The 23242-nt window shown below is 53.9% G+C and overlaps 1 protein-coding gene across 2 annotated transcripts in view; it reads left to right on the forward strand.

The window, feature by feature from the left end:
• Nucleotides 1-23242, forward strand: part of MAN1C1 (mannosidase alpha class 1C member 1) — a 141922-nt gene that overhangs the window by 97510 nt on the left and 21170 nt on the right. For both annotated transcript variants that reach the window (XM_045476123.1, XM_045476122.1), the window contains exons 3-5: nucleotides 9602-9717; nucleotides 11617-11697; nucleotides 17430-17524. In XM_045476123.1, coding sequence (XP_045332079.1) covers nucleotides 9602-9717; nucleotides 11617-11697; nucleotides 17430-17524 — 292 coding nt within the window. The remainder of the gene's footprint in view (nucleotides 1-9601; nucleotides 9718-11616; nucleotides 11698-17429; nucleotides 17525-23242) is intronic.

Consider the following 23242-nt stretch of genomic DNA (forward strand, 5'->3'; position numbering starts at 1 on the left):
GAGAGAGACAGAGCATGAACGGGGGAGGGGCAGAGAGAGAGGGAGACACAGAATCGGAAACAGGCTCCAGGCTCTGAGCCATCAGCCCAGAGCCTGACGCGGGGCTCGAACTCATGGACCGTGAGATCGTGACCTGGCTGAAGTCGGACACTTAACCGACTGCGCCACCCAGGCGCCCCTTGTTTTGTTTTTTTAAAGGTTTATTCATTTTTTCAGAGACAGAGCATGAGGAGGGAGGGGCAGAGAGAGAAGGAGACACAGAAACCGAAGCAGAGAGCCTGATGCGGGGCTCAAACTCACGAACCATGAGATCATGACCTGAGCTGAAGTTGGACGCTTGACCAACAGAGCCACTCAGGCGCCCCTAGGAAGCGTTTATTTCTTATTCATATAGTTGCAGATAGGCTATCTGGGCTGTGCTCAGCTGGGTCCAGTCTGTTCCATCTGTCTCTCAGCCTTCTTGGACCAGTGGCTGTTTGAGATTTGTTCTTCTCACTGTGAAAGGTAGGAGTGCAAGAGGGCAGGCCCAACCATGCAAGCTTATTTCAAACTTCTATTCAAGTCATGTTCACTAATCCCATTGACAAGTCTCACAGCCGAGCCTAAAGTCAAGGGCACAGTTTAATTCCCCACTCACCATGACGCCAAAGCAAATTACATGGGCAAGACCAAGGTTGATGGGCCGGGGATGTTTGCTTCTCCCATGGAGGTGAAGGGAGGGTACGGAGCAATCTTCTAACTTAACAGGTGAAAGCCAGGTAGAAGCCAGTGTGTATGGAGGGACTCAGCAGCTGCCCAGAGCTGCGGCTGGACTTTAATGTCTCTCGGGGTGAGCAGCAGAAGGCTCCGTCTTTTCCTTTCCCGCCAGTGAGCATTAAGTGTGTTGAAAATGCCACAGTGCCTGCCCAGCTCCTATCCTGCCTTCCTGAGGGCTCATGCCTCCTCCCTGCCTGGCATGAAAGCCATGCTAGTCTTTCCTGCTGGGCCAAGGAGGTCAAGGATCTGCAAGGGATCCTAGCTTTGCCAGCCCCGAGGTGGCTTCCTCTGCTGGAACTGAGCCTTACGATAGCAGGCCCACGCACTGAGCGCCTAGGTGTGGTGCGCCGGGTATATAAAATTCTCTTGGATTGAATGCCTGCTGAATGCTCTTTGTGTGCATTTCTCTGAACTGGCCACACCCTTCTAAGAAGGAGACTTTATTCCCATTTTCCTGAGGTCAAGTTAGTTGCCCAGGACCCCACAGCTGGGAAGGAACTAAGCTAGGATTAGAACGGAGCCTACAAGGGTGTATGGTCTGGAAGGTGGTACCTGGTCACAGCTCTGCCCTGAGCTACTGAGCCACTGTGTGACTTTGGAGACACCACTGTAGCATCCTGGGCTCCAATTCCTCTGTCTGCCTTTTCTTCTCTCCGAGATGTCCTGAGATAAAAGCAGCTCCAAATTCGACCCTCAGCACTGTCACAGGGAGTTTTAAAAGACAAGTTTCCCGATCGGGCAGCACCCTCAGCTCTTACTTAAAAACAAACTAATACGACATTAACGTCTTTACAACACGCCCTGTTTTCCAGTGAGGAGCCCTGTCCAGTAGACTAGTTCAGTGAACCATGTCTGGTCATCCGTCACATTGACCCTCATTCAGCAGTCGGCCGCAGCAAACGTCCTCCGGCCTGTTACGGCAGCAAAGCGTGACATCTGTTTGGGAAGGCTGGAGGAAGCCATTAGTTCCACCAGGGCCGTGATGTCTGCACGTCCCCATTTTGTCCCCGCGACAGTGTTTTCCTTGAATGGCTGGCCACTGCTGTGTATGGTGTGTTTTCTCCGAGGCCAAGAGCCCTTTTAAAGTGTCCGAGGATCTCCAGGAAGGCGCTGTCAGTGTTTCCACTAGCCGTGCATTCATTCAACAGCCGTCTGCTCTCACCTTCTCTGCGCCTGGCCTGGGGATGGATGCCCGGGCCACTGGGAAGAGTCAGATCCAGCCAGTGGCCCCTGGGATTCACAGGCACGTACGATGTGGTGGGAGCAGTGCCGTGACCAAGGGGCCTGCGGCAAAGTGGGGCAGGCTTGCACAGGAGGGAGTGGGCAGGTCTGCTTGGTGGCTCAGGAATTCCTGAGAGAAGACTCCACGCTCCAGCCAAGGCCAGGACAGAGAGTAGGTGTTCACCAGGCCAACTCGGAAAAGGAAGGTATCCCGGGCATAGGGACTCATGTCAGCAGAAACCCCATGGCCTTCGGGGAGCTCCTGATGACATCATGTGGGTAGAGCATCACGTGCACAGAGAGCAGCGGAGAGGCTGGTGAGGCTGCCAAGGCCTGGACCACGAGCACCCAGTGCACTGTGCCCAGGGACTTTGAATGTGATTAGGGCATCGAGGGCCTAAGAAAGGCAGTGGCATCATCAGATCTGATCATCTTTTATTGATTCACTCCTAGCAAGAGCGTCCTGTTGAGTGCCAGGAATAGTTCCTAAAAAATATCTTTAGTCCTTCCAGAGGCTCCAGGAAACCTCTGCCTGGAAACACACATCCTCTGAACACAATTTTATGTGATCCAGGAAATAGCCATCGTGGGAAGATTCAAGAAAAGTATTATTCCTGAAGGAAAAAGAACCCTCCCAGACCTGACAGAAATGCAGAGGTCCTAATCCCTAAAAGGATTTCATGCAGCCAGAAGACGTCACCATCCAAGATGCTGTGATATCATGCACTTTGGGGTAGCGGGGATATCATTTCCATCATCCCCGACACCCACAAAGCAGAACGTTCCAGTCGCTACTGCTGTATAACAAATTACTCCAAAATTTGGTGGCTTAAGACAATTCTTTTATTATGCTCACAGATTCAGTGGGTCAGGAATTCATAAAGGGCACAGTGGGTACAGCTTATCTCTTTACCACTGTGTATGCGCCCTCAGCTGGAAAGGCTTGAAGGGTAACTTGACAGGTGGAGCCCACGCGTGTGGGATTGGTGCTGGCAGTTCAGAAGGGGCTGTCACTCAGAAAGCATATACATGGCCTCCCCGTGCGTTCTCTCCTTGTGGGCTCCATTGTCCTTCCTCACAGTATGGTGGCTTGTTCTAAGCACCAGCGTTCCAGGAGACAAGAAGTGGAAACTGCCAGTTTCTTAAGGTCTGGGCCTAGAAACTAACACATTGCCCCTTCTGCTTTATTCTTTTGCTCCCGGTAGTCACAGAGGTCGACCCAGATTCAAGGGGAGGATCCTTGGGAGGAGTCCTTCTCATGGGGTGGGGTGCACTGAGGCAGCCATGTTTGGGAAATACAACCTGCCCGACAGCCACACTGAGAAACTGAGAAAGCTTGGAAGCTGAGAAAGAAACACTTGTGTTGTTTCTTTACAGATGAAGAAAAGTCTCTGTGGATTATGTCATCAAATTAAATGCAACCATTAGAGTATGGCTCTGGGGATAGTGCAGTAATAGGCTATGCTTTGGGTGATTTTTTTTCCTTCTGAGTGTTCTTCCTGGAGCTTATGTTGCCCGGCCTGACCCATTTCTCTTTGCTAATACAACATCACATAAAAACCTCGTGGTCATTAAGACAGCAGAGTCAGGAGAGGGGATACAAACCCTGTCTAGCAGCCCAGGGTTCCTGCCCAGGCAGCCCTGGGGGGTGGGGGAGGGAGGAGGTGACAGGAGCCGGGGGCCAGTCCCTTACAGAAACTGACCCACGCACAACAAATAGCTTCGCACAGGACAATGGTGTGGACACACACAGCCACCCTGGCTGATCTGGCCACAGCCTGGTGGTGGGGTCTGCTCTGTCTCTTGGCACCCGCCCCTGGAATAGATAGCTAACCTGCCCCGGGCGTGGTCACCACGGACACCTGCATGGTGGGCTCAGTCTATTCAAACCAACACATGTACCTTTACCTCTGGGTGCCAGACCAGAGCCAGGCACTGCAAAACGTGAATGAGCCACAGCCCCTGCAAACCCTCCCCACCCAGAGTGACGGGCCTTTTATTCTCAAATACTTAGCAGGCACCTGTGATGGGCTGGAAAGTGTCCTGGGCAATGGAGGACAGCAGTGAACAAAACAGGGCTGTCCCCTCCTATGTTCCCTTACGAGAAGACAGTAAACGGGGAAGCAGATCCACACATGACGTCTCTGGGATAAAGGTGCTGAGGAAGAATAGAGAGGCAAGGGAAAAGCGACAGAGGTGTTGTTGTTGTGGCAGTGTGATGGAAACTGCCAAGGCCTAACAGGGAGCAGGCTTGGAGGGCCGCAAGAACAACATGCGATAAGGGTGGAGTGAGAGAAATAGGGAGGGGGAGTGGGCGATGAGGCCGAGAGGAAGCCGGGGCCAGGTCACAGGGCCTCAGAGTCCAATGGGAGCCATGGGAGGGTTGTGAGCAGAAGAGTAGCACAGAAGGACTGGCATTTTCAAAGGATCTTTCTGGCCGCCACGTTGAGGATAGATGGGTGGAGGTGTGGGGGTGGGGGACGCAAGGGTAGAAGCCCAGGGGCCAGTTAGAAGGCTCTTGGAATAAATCCAAGAGAGAGAAGAAGGTGGCTGGACCCAGGGGGCAGCACAGAGGAGGGGACAAGTAGGTGGAGTCTGGAAATCGTGCAGAAAGCCACCAGGATTTGCTGCGGGATAGGATGGAGAGAAGAGAGCTGCAGAATCAAGGGCTGGGGCACTGCTCTTGGGAGGAGGGGCTTGGCGTTAACCACTGTGGTTGAGGAGTAGGTTAAAGATGAGACGCCTATGGTCTCCCGGGGGGGGGGGGGGTGGGAAACAAGGTCCTGGCTGGGAGTTGACATTGGGGAGTCCTCAGCATGTAGGTGGTTATTGAACTAAGGGAATGAGGGAGGGCAGAGAAGAGAAAAGGCCCAGTGATGACGGAGCCCATCCATAGTGGTCTGGCGAAGAGGAGGAACCAGCAGAGGAGACTGGGAAAGTGCAGATACAGGGTTAGAAAAAGAGTGGCGTCCCAAAGGCCACGGTCCGCTCAGAGCAAGCACGATGCCAGGGAGGGTAAGTGCATCCGTCAGAGATGGACCATCCTGGCTCCCTGCCTTTCCCACTTCCACTGGGAAGCTATTTCTTGAGCCGGAGATGAGTCTTCTGCACCCCGGAGCCCTGCTCTTCTGGAAGGGCAGAGACACATAGCTTAGCAATTCTTTGTGGTGCACCGAGAGTGGGGCAGCTCTTGTGGTGGAGATGGGGGTGCCCAGAATGGGGGCAGACAGTGTGGGCCTGGAGGAGCTGCTGAAGGTTTTCTCAGGGGAGGAGGGTCCAGGGAGGGCAGGACCTCACGTAGACCATGGAATGACGTTCACAGTGGCTTCCTGAGGGTGGGCTCTAGATCTCTCCAGGTGAAGGTAGGGTGGGGAGGCCGTTCCTAGCAGTCTGCGGAAGAGTCACAGAGGTAGGGACATCTAAAGAGGCCACAGGGAATGGTGGGAGGCCTACTTGGGCTGGGGACTCTGACCTTTGGGGCTGCTTGGAGACAAGGTGCAGAATTGGTGCAGAGAGGCAGCGGGAACCCTTGACCCCAAGGAGCTCGCAGTCAGTTAGAAGGTGAGCAGAGCCCCAAGGTTCAGCACAAGGGTGGTAGACACACCAGTGGAAGCTCTCTCCGCAGGAGGAGCTTGGCTGGATGGAATCAGGGAAGGCTGCCAGTGGGAGGTAGAGCTTGGAGAGCGTGTGGGCTTTGAGTGTGGCCAGATGCACAGAACGGCTTCCTGGCAGAGAAGAGCGCGCGTGCCAAGGTATGGAGGCAGGAGTGTGCAGCACGTGTCCAGGAAGCAGAGCTTGATGGGAGAGGAGATTAGCCGGATCCTTTGGAGTCAGACCCAAAAGGCTTCACCCCCACCGCCCCCCACCCCAACCTTATTGCATGGGCACTGGGAAGCCGTTGCAGTTTCCTGAGCTGAGGAGGGACACAGCTGGGTCTCATTTTAGGAAGACAGGTCAGGCAACAATGTACAAGGTGAATTTGAGGGGAAGGGGAGGGGTCCTGGAGGTAGGAAGACCCTTTTAGAGGCAGGTGCCCACCCAGATCGGGGATGTTAACGGCCTCAGCAGCAGACACAGGTAGGACCAATGTGACACTTTTCCTTTAAGTTGGGCCAAAGGTTTTGTAAGCTGCAGCCTCATGCCGCACTGCCCTGTGGGGCAGGGAGGGGCTGGTAACACAGGAGCACCACAAGGCCTCGGTGACCCCAGAAGACTGTGGAGGGGCTGCCCAGGGCCAGTTGAGGCCAAGGAGGGCCACGCTTCTGTGTGTTGGGTGAAGCTCACATGTACCTAACACTGTGCCAGCACCTTTCCATCCACTGCCCCGCTTAGCCCTCCCGGCATCCTTAGGAAGTAGGTCCTACTGTCGTCCCCATTTTGAAGATGAAGGACACAAGACTCAGAAAGGTACAGTGACTTGCCTTGGCACACAGATAGTATGTGATGGAACCAGGATTTGAACCCACATCTCCGTGACCAGGCCAGTGTTTCAGGATGAGCTACTGGACCCAGGAAATAAGAACAATGAACTAATTTGTCAAGCACTTAACTCTGCCCCAGGCATACACAGGTGTCTTTATGAGAAAGGCCAGGCACTTATATGATGCATTTATCTCAGCTTAGGAACCTGCAGTGGCTCCCCAGTATCTAGCCCACTGGCCTTACCTCACTTTACAGAGGAGGACTTTGATATTTGGAACAGATGTGTGGCTGGCCCCAAGCTGGGGTTTGAACCCAGGGCTGTGTTCTTTTAACACACCTCACTGCCTCCTGCCTGGCAGGTGGAGGGGTGGGGGTGGGGTTGGGGGGTAGGGGGAGGTGTCGTTTGTGCACAATGAGCATTCAGAGCTAGAAGTGGGAGAGTGAACCAATCTGGAACCTGCCTCAGGGCCAAGGCCAGTGGAACTTTCAAGCTGGCTGCCTGCCTTTTTGTCCCCCTTCGGCTCTGTGCGTCTAAATCGAATGCCTATTCTCTGAATAGGGTTGTGTGTTTTCCCCTGGGGAGCTGCCCCAGGCCAGCTGCAGGTACAGATAGAGTTGAATTCGGGATTGGGCCTTCTCTCTGGCCCAGCCTGGCCGCTGGGTAACCTCTGGCTGGGAATGAAAGGCTTTCCAATAAGTGCCTTGCTGGCCCGCAGCCCGGCTGTGTGGTAGGTGGGGGCCTGGGTGAGAGGTCAACTGAGGAAGGATACAGGAACCTGAGAGCCGGGCAGAACTTTGCCAAAAGCTCGCTTAGCGAGCTACCTTCTCAGCCGGGGCCTCCGGAGCATTTGGGAAGGAGAGCTGGTCACGAGGAGCCCTGGCTGCCCTTCTGGCCCAGCCTAGACCCTTGGGCTTCTGAGCTCAGGCTCAGCCCAGGGAAGGAAGGTCCCTGGGGTAAAAACACTGGGCAGCTCAGGGCAGGATTCAGAAATCAGACACCCTGGGTCTGGTCCCCTTGACCTTGGGCTTCTCTTCAAGCCCTCCCTGGTCAGAGCGGCCTCCTGTCCCTTGGAGGGATAGGGCAGGGTTATCAATCAGATCCAACTGTTTTCACAAGGAATTGAGAGAAGTTGGGTTCTGCTCTGCCTTTGATCTAATCCTGGGTTATGTCCCAACTCCTCTCTGGGGGCCCTCTATGAAATTTAGGGGCTGGGCAGTGGGATCTTAAAAATCCCTTCTGGCCCTTAAAAAATCCGGTGTGAGGCCCTGTGGTGTAACAGGAGGGGGCCGTAGCTTCAGAGCCAAGAGGATGGACACCAGCTGGTGCTCCATGGCCGGGCGTGTCTCAGCATCTGTGCATCTCGGGCCCATGGATGTTCCCATGCCCCACTGCCTCTTCATCTGACAGTAAAGCGTCCCTGTGAACCGGGTTTGGCCATTGACAACCACAGGGGAAGCAGCCAGCATAAACCAGGAAAGATCAACTTTGTTTGGCTTGGGTGTTTTCCTACCTATCCTTCAGTGTAGGAGGAGTTGACGTTCTAGAAATTCACTTCATCCCCAATACCAAAACCATCTTGGGATGCCTGACTCTGGATTGGGGAGCCCTTGCTTCTGGAAGCAGATTCTAAAGCCTCCAGCTTTACCCTTCTCCCAGTTTCTCCTGATCTCCCTCTCATCCTTTTCCAGGCCTAGGAAGGTGGTGGTTTGAGTTTCAGGAGTCTCTGCCTGCAAAATCAACACAAGTGAGTAGTTAGAGAAGCGCTAATTAAGGAGATTAGAGGCTGACTCTGAATGCAGGTGTGCCCGCAAAGCCCGAGCTTGTGCTTCAGACTCAAGTGGGGCTCAGCCCTGTGCGCTCCAAAGCTCCTCCAGGGGGGAGGTGGAGCCTGCGGTCCTCACTGAGCCTCTTCAAGGCGGAACCGTCAGTCCTCCTGAGCTACATGCCAGTATCTAAAGGATTTGCTGCTACTTTACTTTAAAGGAGGCAGCTGTCTCTTACAGGAAGCCCTCCAGATGGCCCCAGGCACATCGCTTTCTCCCTCCTTTCTTCCTTCATGGGACTCTACACTCAGGCTCTGGTTGTGCCACGTGGGGAGGCCTTCCACATCACTCTCCTGCCCAGCCCGTGGTCTGGAGAGCTGCGATATTTTGCACCATTATCTCAGCCCTTACTCCCCAGGATAAGAATCTAAGGCCCAGTAGCAGGGGCCAGGCCTCAGAACTTGCGCTTTCTGGACTGACCATCCTAGAGTGGCCACAAAACCTTTGGTTTGTGCATTTGTTTGGTTTCTTTGCCCAAACATCCCCCCCCCCTTTTTTTTCCCAAATGGAAGTAGGTTTCTGGTTATAAAAATAATCCATGAGCCAAAGAAGTCAAAAGGCACCTGTAATCCCAGCACTCGGGAGGTAACTATTGAATCACATCTTGCCAGACTTAGTTCTGTGTAAGCTCATCCACATTTGGCATACAATAAAGAAATTATATTGTGTTTGGTTTTTTGTTGGGTTTTTTTTTTGCAACCTACATTTTATAACTTAACAGATCCCATGGATATCTCCCCAATAAACACAGGCCTACCTCACCTGCATGGATGGCTCCATAGTCCTATTTTATGTTTGAGCCACAATTTATATAACTAATCCCCTATTGTTGGATTTGGAGTTTTTTCCCAACTTTTCCCCATTGTATATGGTACTGCAACAATAAATACCTTCCCAGATAAATATCTGTGAACATTTTTTTTTTCTTTCCTTAGAATAAAACAAGGAATAGAATTGAAAAGTCAGAGGACTGGCATATTAAGGTTTTGTAAATGAAATGCCAGTTCACCCTCTCCCCAGTGTCACAGAAAAGTGGTGGGTGCCTGACTGGCACTGATGGTTGGCTTGCTGGCGGATATGGGTGGACTGAGATCTGGGAAGTGGTTCGGCCTGTGAACTTGGTGTCCCAGGCGGCTGGTCCCCGGCCACTGCCCCGAGGAGGAAGCAGCCTGGGGTGGGCGGAGGGGGGACGCTTGCTCCTGGACTCCCCTTCAAAGGCTGGTGGTATTGGAGCCTCCCTGGATCGTGCCTGGGCCAGCCTTGGCCTCAGAACCTGCCTAGGTGTTTAGAGGGGGCGTGGAGAATGGTAGTTTGTGTGGCTGGGGATGGCAAGGACAGGAATGAGCCCGGGTCATGCCTCCGATCTCTGTGCCTACAGGAGGCCTCAGCGGGGCAACCATCATTGACTCCCTAGACACCCTCTACCTCATGGAGCTTCAGGACGAGTTCCAGGAGGCCAAGGCTTGGGTTGAAGAGAACTTCCACCTGAACGTGGTGAGTCAGACACCCTTGGGGTGTTGGAGCCAAAAGGGGTCCGGAAGGGCAGTGGCCAGCTCCACCCGGTCACTTCTGAGACCCAGAGACTCTGGCCCCAAGCTGCACAGCAGAGCAGTCCTGGAACTGGGGCTCTGCCCTCTCTGCTGAGCCCCCTCTCCTAAGACCAGCCTCAAGGTGGCGTTGAGCTCTGGCCGACCCAGGAGTATTTACCAGCCTGTTGTCCCCTGGGAGGGAAGACAGCCAACGACCCTTCCTTCCCCTCCGTGGGAGGTGGCAGGCACCCAGGAAGTCCCTTCTAGGGTTGAATCTGTCACACAGAACAGTAGCAACAGGAGGGGAGAAGTGGTGTATCTGCTCTGAGCCGCTCTAACCTGGAGCCCCCAGCTCACTCCATGCCGCCCTCTAGAGATAGGTGAGAGGCTGAGGAGCCATCCGGATGATGGTAACAATGACAGTGACTAGTTCATGGGCTTGTTGTGAGAGTTAACTACCATGGAGAGTTACAACAAGCATTATAACACGGTCAAGTCTGATATGGATGTGAGGGGGTGTCCTCCTCCTTCTCGTCATCATCAAGGTTATTTTGAGGCATGTTATGCCTTCTGGTAGTCTGCGTGAGAAGGTCAGAATCTTCCCATTTCCCACCGTATGGAATGGGAGAAGGTGGCAGAAGGAAGGGGTATCTTCATAGGCCCACCTTGTCCCTGTGCAGATAGTGGATAGAGAATGGGCATCAGGCAGCTGCCTATGGTGCCAGGTGCTGGCAGGTTCGGGGAGCCTGGGGACATTCAAACAGGCGGGGTCCTTGGAAGAAAGCAAGATGGGGTCACATCCCCTCTCTGAGCCTTGGCTTTCTCACCTGGAAAACTGGAACGGAAACCTCGCGGAGCCCTGTAAGGCTGAAAGAGAGAAGAGCTTTGCAGGTGCTGTGTCAGTGGAAAAGCTCTCCCAGATAAAGGGACAGTCATCATTGTTGTCGGCAGTAAAGGACAGTGATGTGGAAAGCGCTGGGGGGGGGGGGGGCAGGGATGGTAATAGCAGACCCCTTTAGGGAGCCACGCCAGGCATCACGTGTGCGCCGGGCGGACATCTCACCTGTACCACTCAGCGCCCCGTTGCCACCTGCTCAGGATGAAGAACCTCGGGCAGAGAAAAGCTAAATATCTTGCCCGAAGTCCCAAAGCCAAGTAAGAGGCTGAGGTGGGATTTTAACCTAGATCTGGTTCTTGGCATGGTGCCCCAACACCCCTGATTCGCAATCCAGACCTAAGAAAGAAAACAATGATTGAGGCAAGTGTGGACATGCCTTGAGGGCTACAGAGCTGAGGCTGAGGATTGCTGATTACCTACAAGTACCTTTCTGGCACCCCTCCCTCTCAGCCTCGGCTTTGTCCCATTTGCCCCAAAACCTCCTGGGAGAACCTTCCCCTCCCCCTGCCGCCCCAAGGAATGTGGCCACCCTACCGTCCAGCTAGGCCAGGAGTTCCCTCAGGAAGGGGAGGTGGCTGGACTAGAGAATCTGCCTCCCCTCAGGCTAATCTTCAGCCCACAGCTCCCCACCAAGTTCTCCAGCTCCTTGGAGAACAGCCAGGCAGAACTTTGCTCTGATGGCCTCCGGCAAGGGCTGGGGAAGAAAGCCAAACCTGGTGTTTATTTGCAATGCTGTCAACGAGCTGTGGTGGCCTGCCAAGCAGGTGTCGATGCCTCTCAACTTTTGCTCCGAAAACCACCACCCAGCGAGGCCCCGGAGCCCAGCACAAGTATGGCCAGATCAAGGGGGGGTGGGGGGCTGCGGCCAGAGTGACCTGTCTCGAGGATCTGGCTGTCCCTGGGAGCCCTGCAGGCACCTCACAAGTGTCCCCCGCCCCTGCCCTCCCCTTTCCCGCTGCCCTGCAGAGTGGAGAAGCATCCTTGTTTGAGGTGAACATCCGGTACATCGGGGGACTCCTCTCAGCCTTCTACCTGACGGGAGAAGAGGTAAGTTGGCCCTTGGAGGACCCTGGACCATTCAGGTGGGAAAAAGCTTTAGAGAACATCCAGTCTCGCTCCCTCATGTCACCAGTGAGGAAGCAGGGATTCAGGGGGATTTGCCTGGGGCTGCCCATGTCCGCCCAGCCTCCATGGTGCCGCCTGCAGGCTCTCTCTCTCATGTTTCATCTGATGTTTCCCTTCTCTTGCCCAGGTGAGCCCCGCTGGCTCCCACAGTTGCTAGTAAATTCTCCAAGGACGATGACTAGTCTACTCACACCAGCCCTGTAGCTCCTAGCACAGCACCCAGCAGTCTGGGCTCAGCACTGGCTTATAGAGCTGCTGGACTGGTTTTTGCAGGTGCTAGTTTTCAGCATTGAGAAAGCTAAGACCATTGTTTCGCCATTTCCACCCCTGGGGCCCCTCAGCCTTGTCCTGCTCCACAGCCACTCCTCCGCTCCCCCTCCCCTTCCGGGTGCCAGCCACCGGCCAGAGGTCAGCTGCAGGTCTCAAGGGGCAACAGGGAGATGGGGCAGCCACTGGGGCTGGTCTCGTGTCCGAAGTGCAAGGCCTCAGCCCCAGGCAAGCTGTGTTGGCTTCCAGAGGGTGGACTGTGCAGTGTGGGGAGAAGACAGAGCCCTGAGCAGGGAGGGAGTCAGAAAACCTGGGTCTCATCCCCACACCACACCTGCCTGTGATCTTGAGCAAGTCCTCCCCCACCCCTGGGCCTCGCTTCCTTCCCCACCATGGGGATGGACTCACAGAGCTCTTGTGAGATGGATCGGGAGGGATAGGAGTTGACCCTGAGCTGACCAGCTCCAAAGCCCATATTCTCCGTGCTACAAGAGAATTTTGAAAACCACAGAGCTCTGTAGAAATAGGAGGCTCTTCCTCCCTTCGAGAAGTCCCGTGAAAGTACAGCCCAAGTATCGGGGGGTGAGGCTGGCCAAGTCCCCAGCCATGGGTCATCATCGATCAGTTGTGTCCCTGTTACCCAGAGGGGTCACACTGCTCAGCACAACCGCTGCTCTGGGGTTAGATGCCTTGGCCTTGGCCCTTTCCCTTCCCTGCCCTTCTTCCTGCTCTGTCCACCCTGAGACAATATCATCCCTGCCCCTGCCGCAGGGAGAGCCGCCAAAAAATCCCTGCTAACTTCCAGTGGTGGTGTCTGAGGAAGTCAGCTGCAACCAAGAGTTCAGAGGCAACAGGTACACTCTACTTCCTGTCACCTCGGGCCTCTCCATCAAGCCTGATCTCCTCAGCAGAGATTACCACTTGTACCAATTTGTCTCCAAACTAGTGTGGTTGGGATCCCTTGGCTTTGAGCCACACGAAACCTGAATCGTATTTGAAAACCCTAGGATAGGAAAATGACATGGAACAGAAAAGGCACCCTGTTCTTCCAGGCACTTGCCCAGCCTCCCTGCCACTCATGGCTGTGGAAGGTGGCCATAGCGTATAGATAGGGACAGGGGAGGGAGCCATGCAGCTCAGGGCTCTCAGGGGTCAGTTTGAGGGGCCAGCGATTGAGGGAGGAGCTGGTGCCCCTCAGTCCTGATGCTTGACCCACCCTCCACCCTCCTCATAGGGTATCCTGATTCTGAAAACCTATCTGAGGCCTTGGCTCCCTAGTGATGTAGTCTGGCTGGGTCTGAGGACCCAAAGGAGGGGAGGTGCCCCAGGACCAGCCAAAAGGGTCCTTGGCTTCATGCAGGGTAGAAATCAAACACAAGCCAAGAGGAAGTGAGAGCAGAAGACTGAGGGCGAGTATAGGTACAGACAGAGCATCTGGGAGACTTGGGAAGGAAAAGGAGTCTTGTCTTTGCTTGGGGTCTGGGTTTTTACTGAGGATTGTGGTCTGATGTACATGCCCTCTCAGATACCCAGGAACTGGTCAGAGCAAGGACAAGGAGCCAGGTGTCCTCCATAAGTCACTTACTCCTTGGAGTCGGGGGTCTTGGCATTGAGATGTCTAGCGTCAGTGTCTGGAATATGCACAGGACAGCCTCACCCGGTCATTCTTGCCTGGTCATTCGCTTGATGCTATCTGTCATGCTGGAAGACTTCAACGAAATCGTTAACTCCTTGACCCTTGCAAGAAGGGCTACATTATTTGTACTATGAGGCATGTGTAAGGCAGGTGCAGGTCCTGGCAAGAATAGAAGCAGGAAAAGGAGCATAAAAAGCAGTCCCCCCCCTTCGTGGCGTTGCCTCAGTTTCCCCATCTCACTTTAAGGATCATCAGTCTGACTCTCCAGGATGCAGACTGGACAGTGGGGTGTGGACAGGAGTGCCTGTGACTTAGAAATAGTTCCCAAAGCCCAGGGAGCCCCATGTGGCTCAGAATCCTGAATAGACAGGCTCCTGAGGTTATGTGCACAGCCCCTGTCCTCTAGCCATGCCCTGCTGATCCCTCTCTGTTCCCAGAGACTGTGCCACATGAGCCCAGTCTCACTGGTCCCCAAATACCCCATGAGGTGGGGGTCTTCATCTGTTTACAGATGTAGGAACTGAGACTTAGAAGGAATGTGCTCAGGTCGCAGTCCCTGAGGGCTGTGCTGGGTCAGCTCGTGACCGCGTGGCCTTTCTACCACAGGCCTGAGTTGTAGCCCCCACGCAGCCTGGCCCAGTGTCACTCCTTGTGACCAGGGCTCAGCCACACCGGACTGGGGCCTCCCTCCTCTCTGTCCTTGGTCTCACACATAGTGGGTGCCTGTGAAGTGGGGCTTTCCATTCTTCAAATATCCCAGGAGTATTTGTGGAATGGTGCCGGAGACCGCAGCTCCTTCCTGGGCTGCGGCCTTTCCTTGCTGCAGAGGAAACCTGGGGGAGGAGAGTCCCCTTCTGGGTAACCAGCCCCGCAAGACCCACAGGAGAATAGCAAGCCTGCTGACAGCCACTCCAGGTGATGTTTACACGGCTCTTCAAGTTCACATGGCCCATTCACTTACATACATCCTCTCGTTTGAGTTCCGGAGGAACCCTGTGAAACAGCCGGGGCACATGTACAGTTAGTTCCGTTGCACACAGTTATAGTGCTCAGAGATAGTAAGTGGCTCACCTAAGGTCACAAAGCTGCTAAGTGGGAAGATCCAAACCTGGGCTCTCACTCCCAGCCCAGACACCTTTCCACTCTACAGAATGTAATTCTTGCTGGCCTCTCTCACCTCTGTTCTGGAACCTCTGGGCCCTGCCTGTTGCTTACCATGGCTGTCTGCAGCCGTATAGCTCTGTGTTCTCTCTGTGTGTTGGAAAGGCAGCTTGGTATCAGTAGCTCCACAACCTTGGGCAAATTGCTTCTCTGAGACTCAGTTTTGTCATCCTCAAAGTGGTCAACATCTTCCCCACAAGGCGGTTGCAAGGATTAAAGGTCATGTAGAGACACTGACACATCGATGTATTGTGCTTTATAATAAGTAATATATATTTTTGGTCTGCATCCTGCTTCTGGCAGAGCTCCTAAAACCGTTGGAATTTCCTAAGTGATGAGAGCAATAAATATGTCTTTTGTTGTGTTAATTGGGTGGCTTTTGGACCCCACCAAAGGATAGAGGCTGGTTGCTAGGAAAACCTTGTACTTAGAGGGTAGTTATTTTCAGTCCCACCACCCTGACTTCCGGGGACAGGAGAGGGGCTGGATGCTGAATCGGTAGCCAGTTGGCAGTGGTTTAATTGGCCCTGCTCATGTGATGAAACCTCCATAAAAACGCAAAAGGACTGGGTCGCAGAGCTTCTGGTTGGCTGAGCACCAGGAGATTTGGGGAGAGCGCCACACCTGGAGAAAGCATGGAAACTCCCTGCCCTTTTCCCCATACCTTAACCCTCTGCATCACTTCCATCTGACTCTGCCTGACTTCTGTTCTTTTATAATAAACCAGTAATCCAGTGAGTAAAATGTTTCCTGAGTTCCGCGAACCACTCTAGCAAATTAATCAAGCCCACAGAGGGGTTTGTGATAACGTGCTCCTAAGAGCACTTAAGAAGAAATCTTCTAGGAGTCCTCAGGGCAGAAGACAGCCAGTCGGCTGCCTGGAGCCTCAGCCTCGGGTTCAGGTTCTGGAGGGTTCCTTTGTGCCTCAGTGCTCAGCCTCCCAGGGGTCAAGTGATGATGTCAGGAGCCTCGAAGGAGAGCCCTTTGTTGTTGCTGAACCCGTGGCTTCTGGGGCAGAGGGCTTTGGAATCCGGGTCCTAGACAAGCTCCTCGGGGATTGTGGTGTGGCTGGCCCCTGTGCCCACTTCTGGGACCCTCTGTCTGGCACTGGACACTATCCTCTTCTGTCCCCATCACTGCCAGGCCCCACATGCGACTCTTCCCTTCCCACCCCCTCCTCTCCCCAGCAACAACCACACCTGCCCTCCGAGGCCTCTCTGCCACATCCCAGCCGGATCCGGCAAAAACTGCCCCACAGCCATCCCTCCACAGCTGCCTCAGCCCATATATTGTGCATATTGGGGTTGGGAACTCAAGATGACTTTGTTTTGCAACACTCAGGAGGTCCAGCTCCGGAAATGAAAGGAAACGTGTGTTGTTCCACCCGGAATAGTCACGTTTTAAAAAATAAATACTACTTACTGTGGGCTTGTTTTTATTATGAAAAAAAGCACAAAAATAGAGATACGCCAAATGAAGAAAGCAAAATTCCTCCACGAGCCTACCCCCTACCCCTAGGAGACCATTGTTAATATTTTAGTGTATTTCCTGCCCAACCTTTTCTCACGCATCCGTTTGCATGTAATTTTTACTAACTTTGAATTACACTGTTTCAAAGTATATTTTTCTTTTAATGAACTGGAACCCCTTTCTTTGCTATTAAATAATCTGCATCATGCCAGCGGCTGCACGGTATTCTATTGCCTGGACAAGCCATAATTTAACCACTTCCCTATTGTTTGATATTTAGAATATTCTCATGTTTCCCATGTTTCTCTTGAAATAAAGTTAAATCTTTACAACATCCTTCATTACTTATTTAGTTAGAATAAATTCCTAAGAGGGAAACTGCGGCGTCAGAAAGTCACAGGTGCTTTTGAATTAGAACAGTTTGAAGGGGTCAGAGCCTCCCGCAGAGCCCTGAGGCCTGGGACCCCCATTCACCTTTTCCGTTCATTCCCATCTAAAAAATGGGAACCGTGGGCAGATTCAGAATGTCAAGGGGGAAAGGCCCCACCCCCCACCCCTGGTGTTACACGTGGGACGGCAGTGCTTTGCTGGGAAGCACACAGCAGCCAAATTGGGAGGCAGGGATTGAACCTGGGGCGGGGCAGGACTCCTAATCCAGTGCTCTTCACACCCTGTCCAAACGTACTTCCCCCGCACCCAGCCCGTGATGTCCTGGTCCATTGGTGACGGTGGCCCTGGCTACTTCATCCTCCCGGCGGCCACCCGGAGCACAGCTGGAATCACTGAGCCTTCAGAGTCCCGACACTGCCGTGAGGACTTTACAACTATTACCTAATCTTCATTCCTCCCAACAGCCTCTGAGGAAGGCGATAGTGGCCTTGTGTTATGAGTGAGAAAGGAAACCGAGGCTCGGAGAGAGGTGCCTCGACTAAGGCCATGTCACCAGGAATTCGAGGAGCCGGGTTCATAGCCAAGGCTGTCTGACTCCAGAGCCCAACACAGCGTCACCTCCCACTCCGGGCCAGCAGCTCCTGGGTTCATCCGCCGGCGGGAGCAGCTTCTCGAAGTGATGGCGCCCACCCAGCCCCGTTCACGATGCCCCATGCTTCTTCCTTTACAGGTGTTCCGAATCAAGGCCATCAAGCTGGGAGAGAAACTCCTGCCCGCCTTCAACACCCCCACGGGAATCCCAAAAGGTGTTGTGAACTTCAAAAGGTAGGACATCTTCTGGTTTCCCACTTCTGGCTTTGGCTGCTTCCGTGTGGAAACTGAGGCACAGGGAGAGGACAGTACCCGCCTTGGGAATCACAGCGAGCCAGTGGCACAGTGGAGGTTAGCCTTAGCCAAGGACTCTCCAGGGCCGGTGTTTGTCACCACACCTGGGGCTTAGGTTTCATAAGACCTGATCTTCCTGAGGTGTGGAGGGGCAGCTGTTCTGTGATCGTCCCCCAACACTGCCTTGACTCACCGCCCTACGGGTGTACCCCATTCACTTCCCTCCCCAGCTAGGGTCAGCAGCCAATAGGCACATCACACCCTCCTGCCATGAGGAGGTGCCCCAAACTGCTAGGGAGTCTCGAGACTCTGAGCAGAGGGACCCCTGGTCTGCCGACTGCCACCCTTGGCCCCAGCAGGGCTGGGTCTCAGGAACCCAGTGTCAGAACCCAGAAGGGCTTCTGGGGGGCATCAAGGTCACAGAAGCTCAGACTCCAAGGATTGAAGACCCTGGCCAAGGTCACATAAGCCAGTAACCGCCTGACCATTCCAGGACACAAACCCAGGACTTCCAACTCCATTTTTGATCATTCTTATTGGAACATCCCCCTCTTTAGAAATAATAACTTCTCATTGCAGATAATGTGGATTATACCAAAAGTGTTAGATAAGAGCAGAAAACTCCCATGTGGTTCCACTAGTCACAGAAAGCACCGGTAATGCTTCTGTTCTACTGGCTCGGTATTAAAACGTTGATTCTTATTGGCTGCTTCCATGACTTTGCTTCCTGATCTGTTGCTTAATTCAGTGTGTGAACCTGAGACTTTCTGGGTAGTCACTAAGTCACAGAATGCCCGAGTGGAGGGGACCTTGAGTGGTCCAGTTAGAGAAGAGCAGAGCAGGGGCTGCAGCTGGGTCCAGCTCCAGAGCCCGTGGGGTGCCTACCTGCCCCCCTCCGCGCTGCTACCCTTCCCTTTCGTGGGGACGGGAGCGTGTTTATATCCACTCACTTTCCAGGTGTGGCGACTGAGACCCAAAGAGGGGAAAGGACAGGGTCAGAGTCCAGAGGACTAATGGCGAGCCAGCTTCATGATGTGTGAATCTTCACGAGCATGAGTCTGGCTCCTGGAGACCCCCGTGTGCCCCGTTGCCTTTGCTCACTCTGTTCCTCCACCGGTTGCCCTCCGCTCCCAGCTTCCCTGGCCAGCAAAGCCTGGCTCACATGCCACCTGTGCCATTAAGCCAGGAGCGTTTCAGCCTCTCCTGGCCTCTAGGAACTTCGTTTGCTTCTTTATGGCCTCGTCGCATGCCTCTTCCTGTTCCCTGCTGGCCTGGGAGCTTCTTGAAGGCAGGATCTTGAGGCACGTATTTATCTTGAGGGCAGATATTTATATGACCCCATTATTCACACAGAGTCTCAGAGAGGAAAAGTAACTTGCCCAAAGTCTTACAGCTAATAGGTAACTGGGGCTAAGATTCCAACCCATTTTGTTACAGACTGAAAGCTCTGCTCTGAACACCTGCCTGGCCCTCCCTCAGACAGGACCCATGCTGCCCTGCCGCGCTGCAGGAGCAGACCCCTGGGAGATGTTGTAGGAGGCACCCAGGAGCTCCCTGGGGCCGTTCGCGAGGTTCTCCAAGAACCCCGAGTCCACCTCACCAGACTTCCTGTTCCCTCTCCTGAAGCGATGTCTTTTTTTTTAACTGAAAGATTTTTTTTTAAGTTTATTTATTTTGAGAGAGAGAGAGAGCAGGGGAGGGACAGAGAGAGAGGGAAAGAGAGAGACTCCCAAGCAGGCTCTGCACCATCAGCACAGAGCCTGATGTGGGGCTCGAACTCATGAGCCCTGAGATCATGACCTGAACCAAAACCAAGAGCCGGGCAGTTAACTGACTGAGCCACCCAGGTGCCCCCTGAAGTGACGTCTTACCTCAGGACTCTCAATCCAGCAGTGGCTCCAGCCAGCTGCCCGGGAGGGAAGGAGGGCGCCTCACCGGAGGCAGGGGCTCTGGGCTCTGGTGGCATGTCGGCTTCCTCTCTGTCCCGGGGAGGTCCCACTCTTCTGGTCCGCCTGCCCGGGGCCTCACAAAAGAGAGGGGACACATACACTGCTTTGCCACTTCACTTACTGTCTGATCGGAAAACATTCCTGGGGTGTGACATCACGTAAATCCCAGCAGAGGCCACAGAGGGGCCCTCAGGGCCAACCGAATCCCGTCCTCAGTGCCGGGGCTGATGTCTCAGAGCCGGGCCCTTGGAGCTCTGCTCAGATCCCTTTCCCACAAACACCGATCCTGGAGAAACGCAGCCAGCCATCAGGGAGGAGACACAAACACAGTATCTTTGCGGCTCTCTCTCCCAGGGCTAGCTCCCCGGCCTCGCTGCCTGAGTCTGGGATAGGACCTTAGCTTCACCGTCCTTCCCTCCTCTGTGCGTGGCACTGCGCGCCCCCAAGCCCTGCAACCACAGCCCTGCAGGGCTGTCTGCCTTACCCCTGTCCCTCAGAGCCGGGACCGGATGCGACACAGATCCTGACATTTCTGATTAAGAAAACGCATTTAGTTTTAGGCTATTTGCATGCTGTCAGTGCTGTATACATATGTATGTATATGCATATTTCCTGGCAACTCCTCCCTTTCATTTTCTGGGTAAGAGAGTCTGTTGCTAAAAATGCATCCCTGTTCCACCCCGGGGGAATGTCAGGGATGAGTACGGCCTGGCCCGCGTGGCGCTGAGTTTGCGCTTTGGAGAGGGCCAGCTGGTGGGAGCTGGGGCACATGCTGCTGTCCCTGCCCCGGGCAGGGCTCGCTGTGGGCAGCTCTATGAGGAAGGGCCAGACGGGGTCCCAGCAGGAGGGGTGCGTAACTAGGCCCTGCCCGAAGTGAGCGTGACTGCTCCTCCTGCCTGGGAGGCAGAGGCAGGGACAGCTGTGACCTGTGGCCTGCGGGCACCACTGAACCCTCTGAGTGGCAGTGGCCAGTCCAAGGACTAATCTCTGTGCCACACTCGACTGCCGCCCCCCCCAAATCATACAGGCGGAGATACGCAACTTCGCCTGTCACCCTCTCTAGCGTCCCTACACTCACAAACCCTTCCATTCGCACACCCCTGCCACACACACACATACACACCTTAATAAGTGCTAGTGTTTAGTGAGCATGTCACTGTGTGCTACACGCAGTGTGAACACATGATATGCATTCTCTCTTTTCAACCTCACGGACCCCATTTCACCAGTGGAGAAACCGAGGCTGAGAGAGGTGAGGTCACTTACCCAAGGTCACACAGCAGTAGAGTGAAGTTGGAATCCGGGTCTGTCTGGCTCCAAAGTGAACAATTATACCAGACCCGTGAGCGCGCACACAGACACGCACAGACACGCGGGAGTTTCTGCCATGCTGGGGAGGGGCATTGATGAGCAACCCTTCCCCCAGGGGGGAGAACACAGGCTGCACACGCACCTGCAGGCTTCAGAGACCGGGACGGGGCAGAGGGCAGACCTTCCGTGAGCCCGTGGCCTCGCAGGGCTGATCCACATGGCTTCTGGTCTCTGGATGCTGCCTAGAATACATGCAGCTGGGGCACACGGTAGCTAGGATTTGGATTTGGATTCGGATTCAACGCTACCATTTCTGTCACTTACTCTGTGACCTTGGAGAAGTGTCTCTCCCTCTCTGAGTCTGAAATAAGAATCACAGGATCTACCTCTGAAGTTGGCTGTGAAGATAAGATAAGGTGCTAGAGCTGCCTGGCACCCATCAGGAACTCAATCACTCAAACGAGCAATAATTTTAATAAACTACAAACACATAATTTATATGTGCGTAATTGCATAATGTTAAAAATGACGGCAATTACATGCCTAATTTATAACTCACAATAACTCTATGAGGTGTGGGTACTGTCATTTAACAGATGAGGAAACTGAGGTCTAGAGAGATCAACCGACCAGCCCGAAGTCGCCTGGCCGGGTGCTGAGGGATCTGGCATTGAAGGCAGGCAGGGGAGAGGGAAGGCGACCGCCCACTGCCCGCCTCTGCCCGGCACTTGTGTGCCTGTCTGCCAGGCTGGTTCCGCTGCAGGAAGCCCACTTGGGAGGGTAATTGTAATTGTTGGGAGGGAGGGGAGAGGAAGGAGAGGCTCATGTGAAGGCAAATAATAACAAAAGACGGCGGGGGGGGGGGGGGTGACTGGCGGCTTTTTTGACCTTGAATTTCTCTGCGAGGGCAGGAAACATCCATTATTCAAGAATCCCTCTGTGGGTACCCACGGCTCCCACTAAGAAAGCTGGAAAGAGAAGTCTCACTTAGCCTGAAGGAAAAGGGACAGAGAAGGGACACTTTCCCCTTCCCTCTGGGTCGATGTGGGGTCATCTGGGTGGGAGACCGTTAGGGGATGTGCAGAGCCCAGTCTGAATCCCGCCTCCACCACCTCCCGGCTCCAACCTTCCAGTAACTTACTTCCCTCTCTGAGCCTCAGTTTCCTCTTTGCATATTGGGAATAATGGTATTTTACCTTGTGGGGTTTAAATGAAGTAAAGATGCAAACAGCTTGACCCAGGGCCCGGTATCTTTAGTGGCTCAATAAACAGAAGCTGTTTTATTTATTATCCAAGAGTGAGTCTCCCCTCTCTATGCAACCCATCCCTCCCGATCTGCCTCCTGCCTCCAAATCAGGGAAATACCAAGGAGGCGGAGACAGGAAAAAGGGACCAGTGGTCATCTCTTTATGGAGGCCACTGGAGTCCTCCATTTGTTTCTGGAAGTTGAGACTGATGAATTTGACTTCAGAAACTATATCCAGGCTGGATAATGGAGTTTAGAGAGGAGAGGGGCTGCCTCAGAAAAGCCCCAGCCCACCCCAGGAAAAGGAGTGTCCCTCAGATGGCAAACCATGATCTCCTAAACCCATCTTCTCCCACGCCTGCCTCCCTAGGTCCTGTCCTGGGGAGACAGAGAGACAGAGCCCAGTTCTTGGGGAGGCACAGCTATCCCAGCAAGGAAGCAGAGGGGCTTCCGGAGGCCAGGGCAGAGCCAGCCCCCCTCAGCCTGTACCTTGTAGCCCCTACAAATAGGGGGCACTCACTCCACGCTGCTCTGTCCCACAGGAAAGATCATCATGATACATTATGAGGAAACTGAGGCACAGGGAGAAGCAGCAGCTTGCCCAAGGCCACTCCCACCCTGCACTTTTCTCCTCCCTCTTCACCCCACAAAAGACCTAGGAACAGAGACCGGGACCAATTACTCTTGCCCAGCTTGATGATGCAGGAACTAAGGTGCATAAGGAGGGGATGATTTGCCCAAAGCCGCTTAGCTAGCAAACTTGACCCTGGCCCCCTGGCTACAGGTGCCAGGGAGATTTAAGTGAAAGCACCTGGAAAGGCAGCAGCCTTACTTATTATCATATAATTTAAAGAGAGGCAGCCCACACGATGGTTAGGACAAGCTCTGTCATCAGGCCAGCCTTGGGCCCCGGGTGCTCCACCTAACTGTGATCGAGAATGGGTGACATCACCATCCCAGGCCTTGTTGTCCTCATCTGTGAAAGGGGCAGATGGGAGGGTTACCTGAGACTCTGCACAGTTCCTCCTTAGAAGCACCCAGGTCCTGGAAACGGTTAGTCGACAGCCTTCTCCAGCGAGGTCACAGGGCCAGGCTAGGATCTCTCTAAGATGTTCGTGAGACAGGCCTGATCAACAGCTGAGGAAACCTTTG

Source organism: Leopardus geoffroyi, chromosome C1 (genome assembly GCF_018350155.1).
Source record: "Leopardus geoffroyi isolate Oge1 chromosome C1, O.geoffroyi_Oge1_pat1.0, whole genome shotgun sequence".
NCBI lineage: Eukaryota > Metazoa > Chordata > Mammalia > Carnivora > Felidae > Leopardus > Leopardus geoffroyi.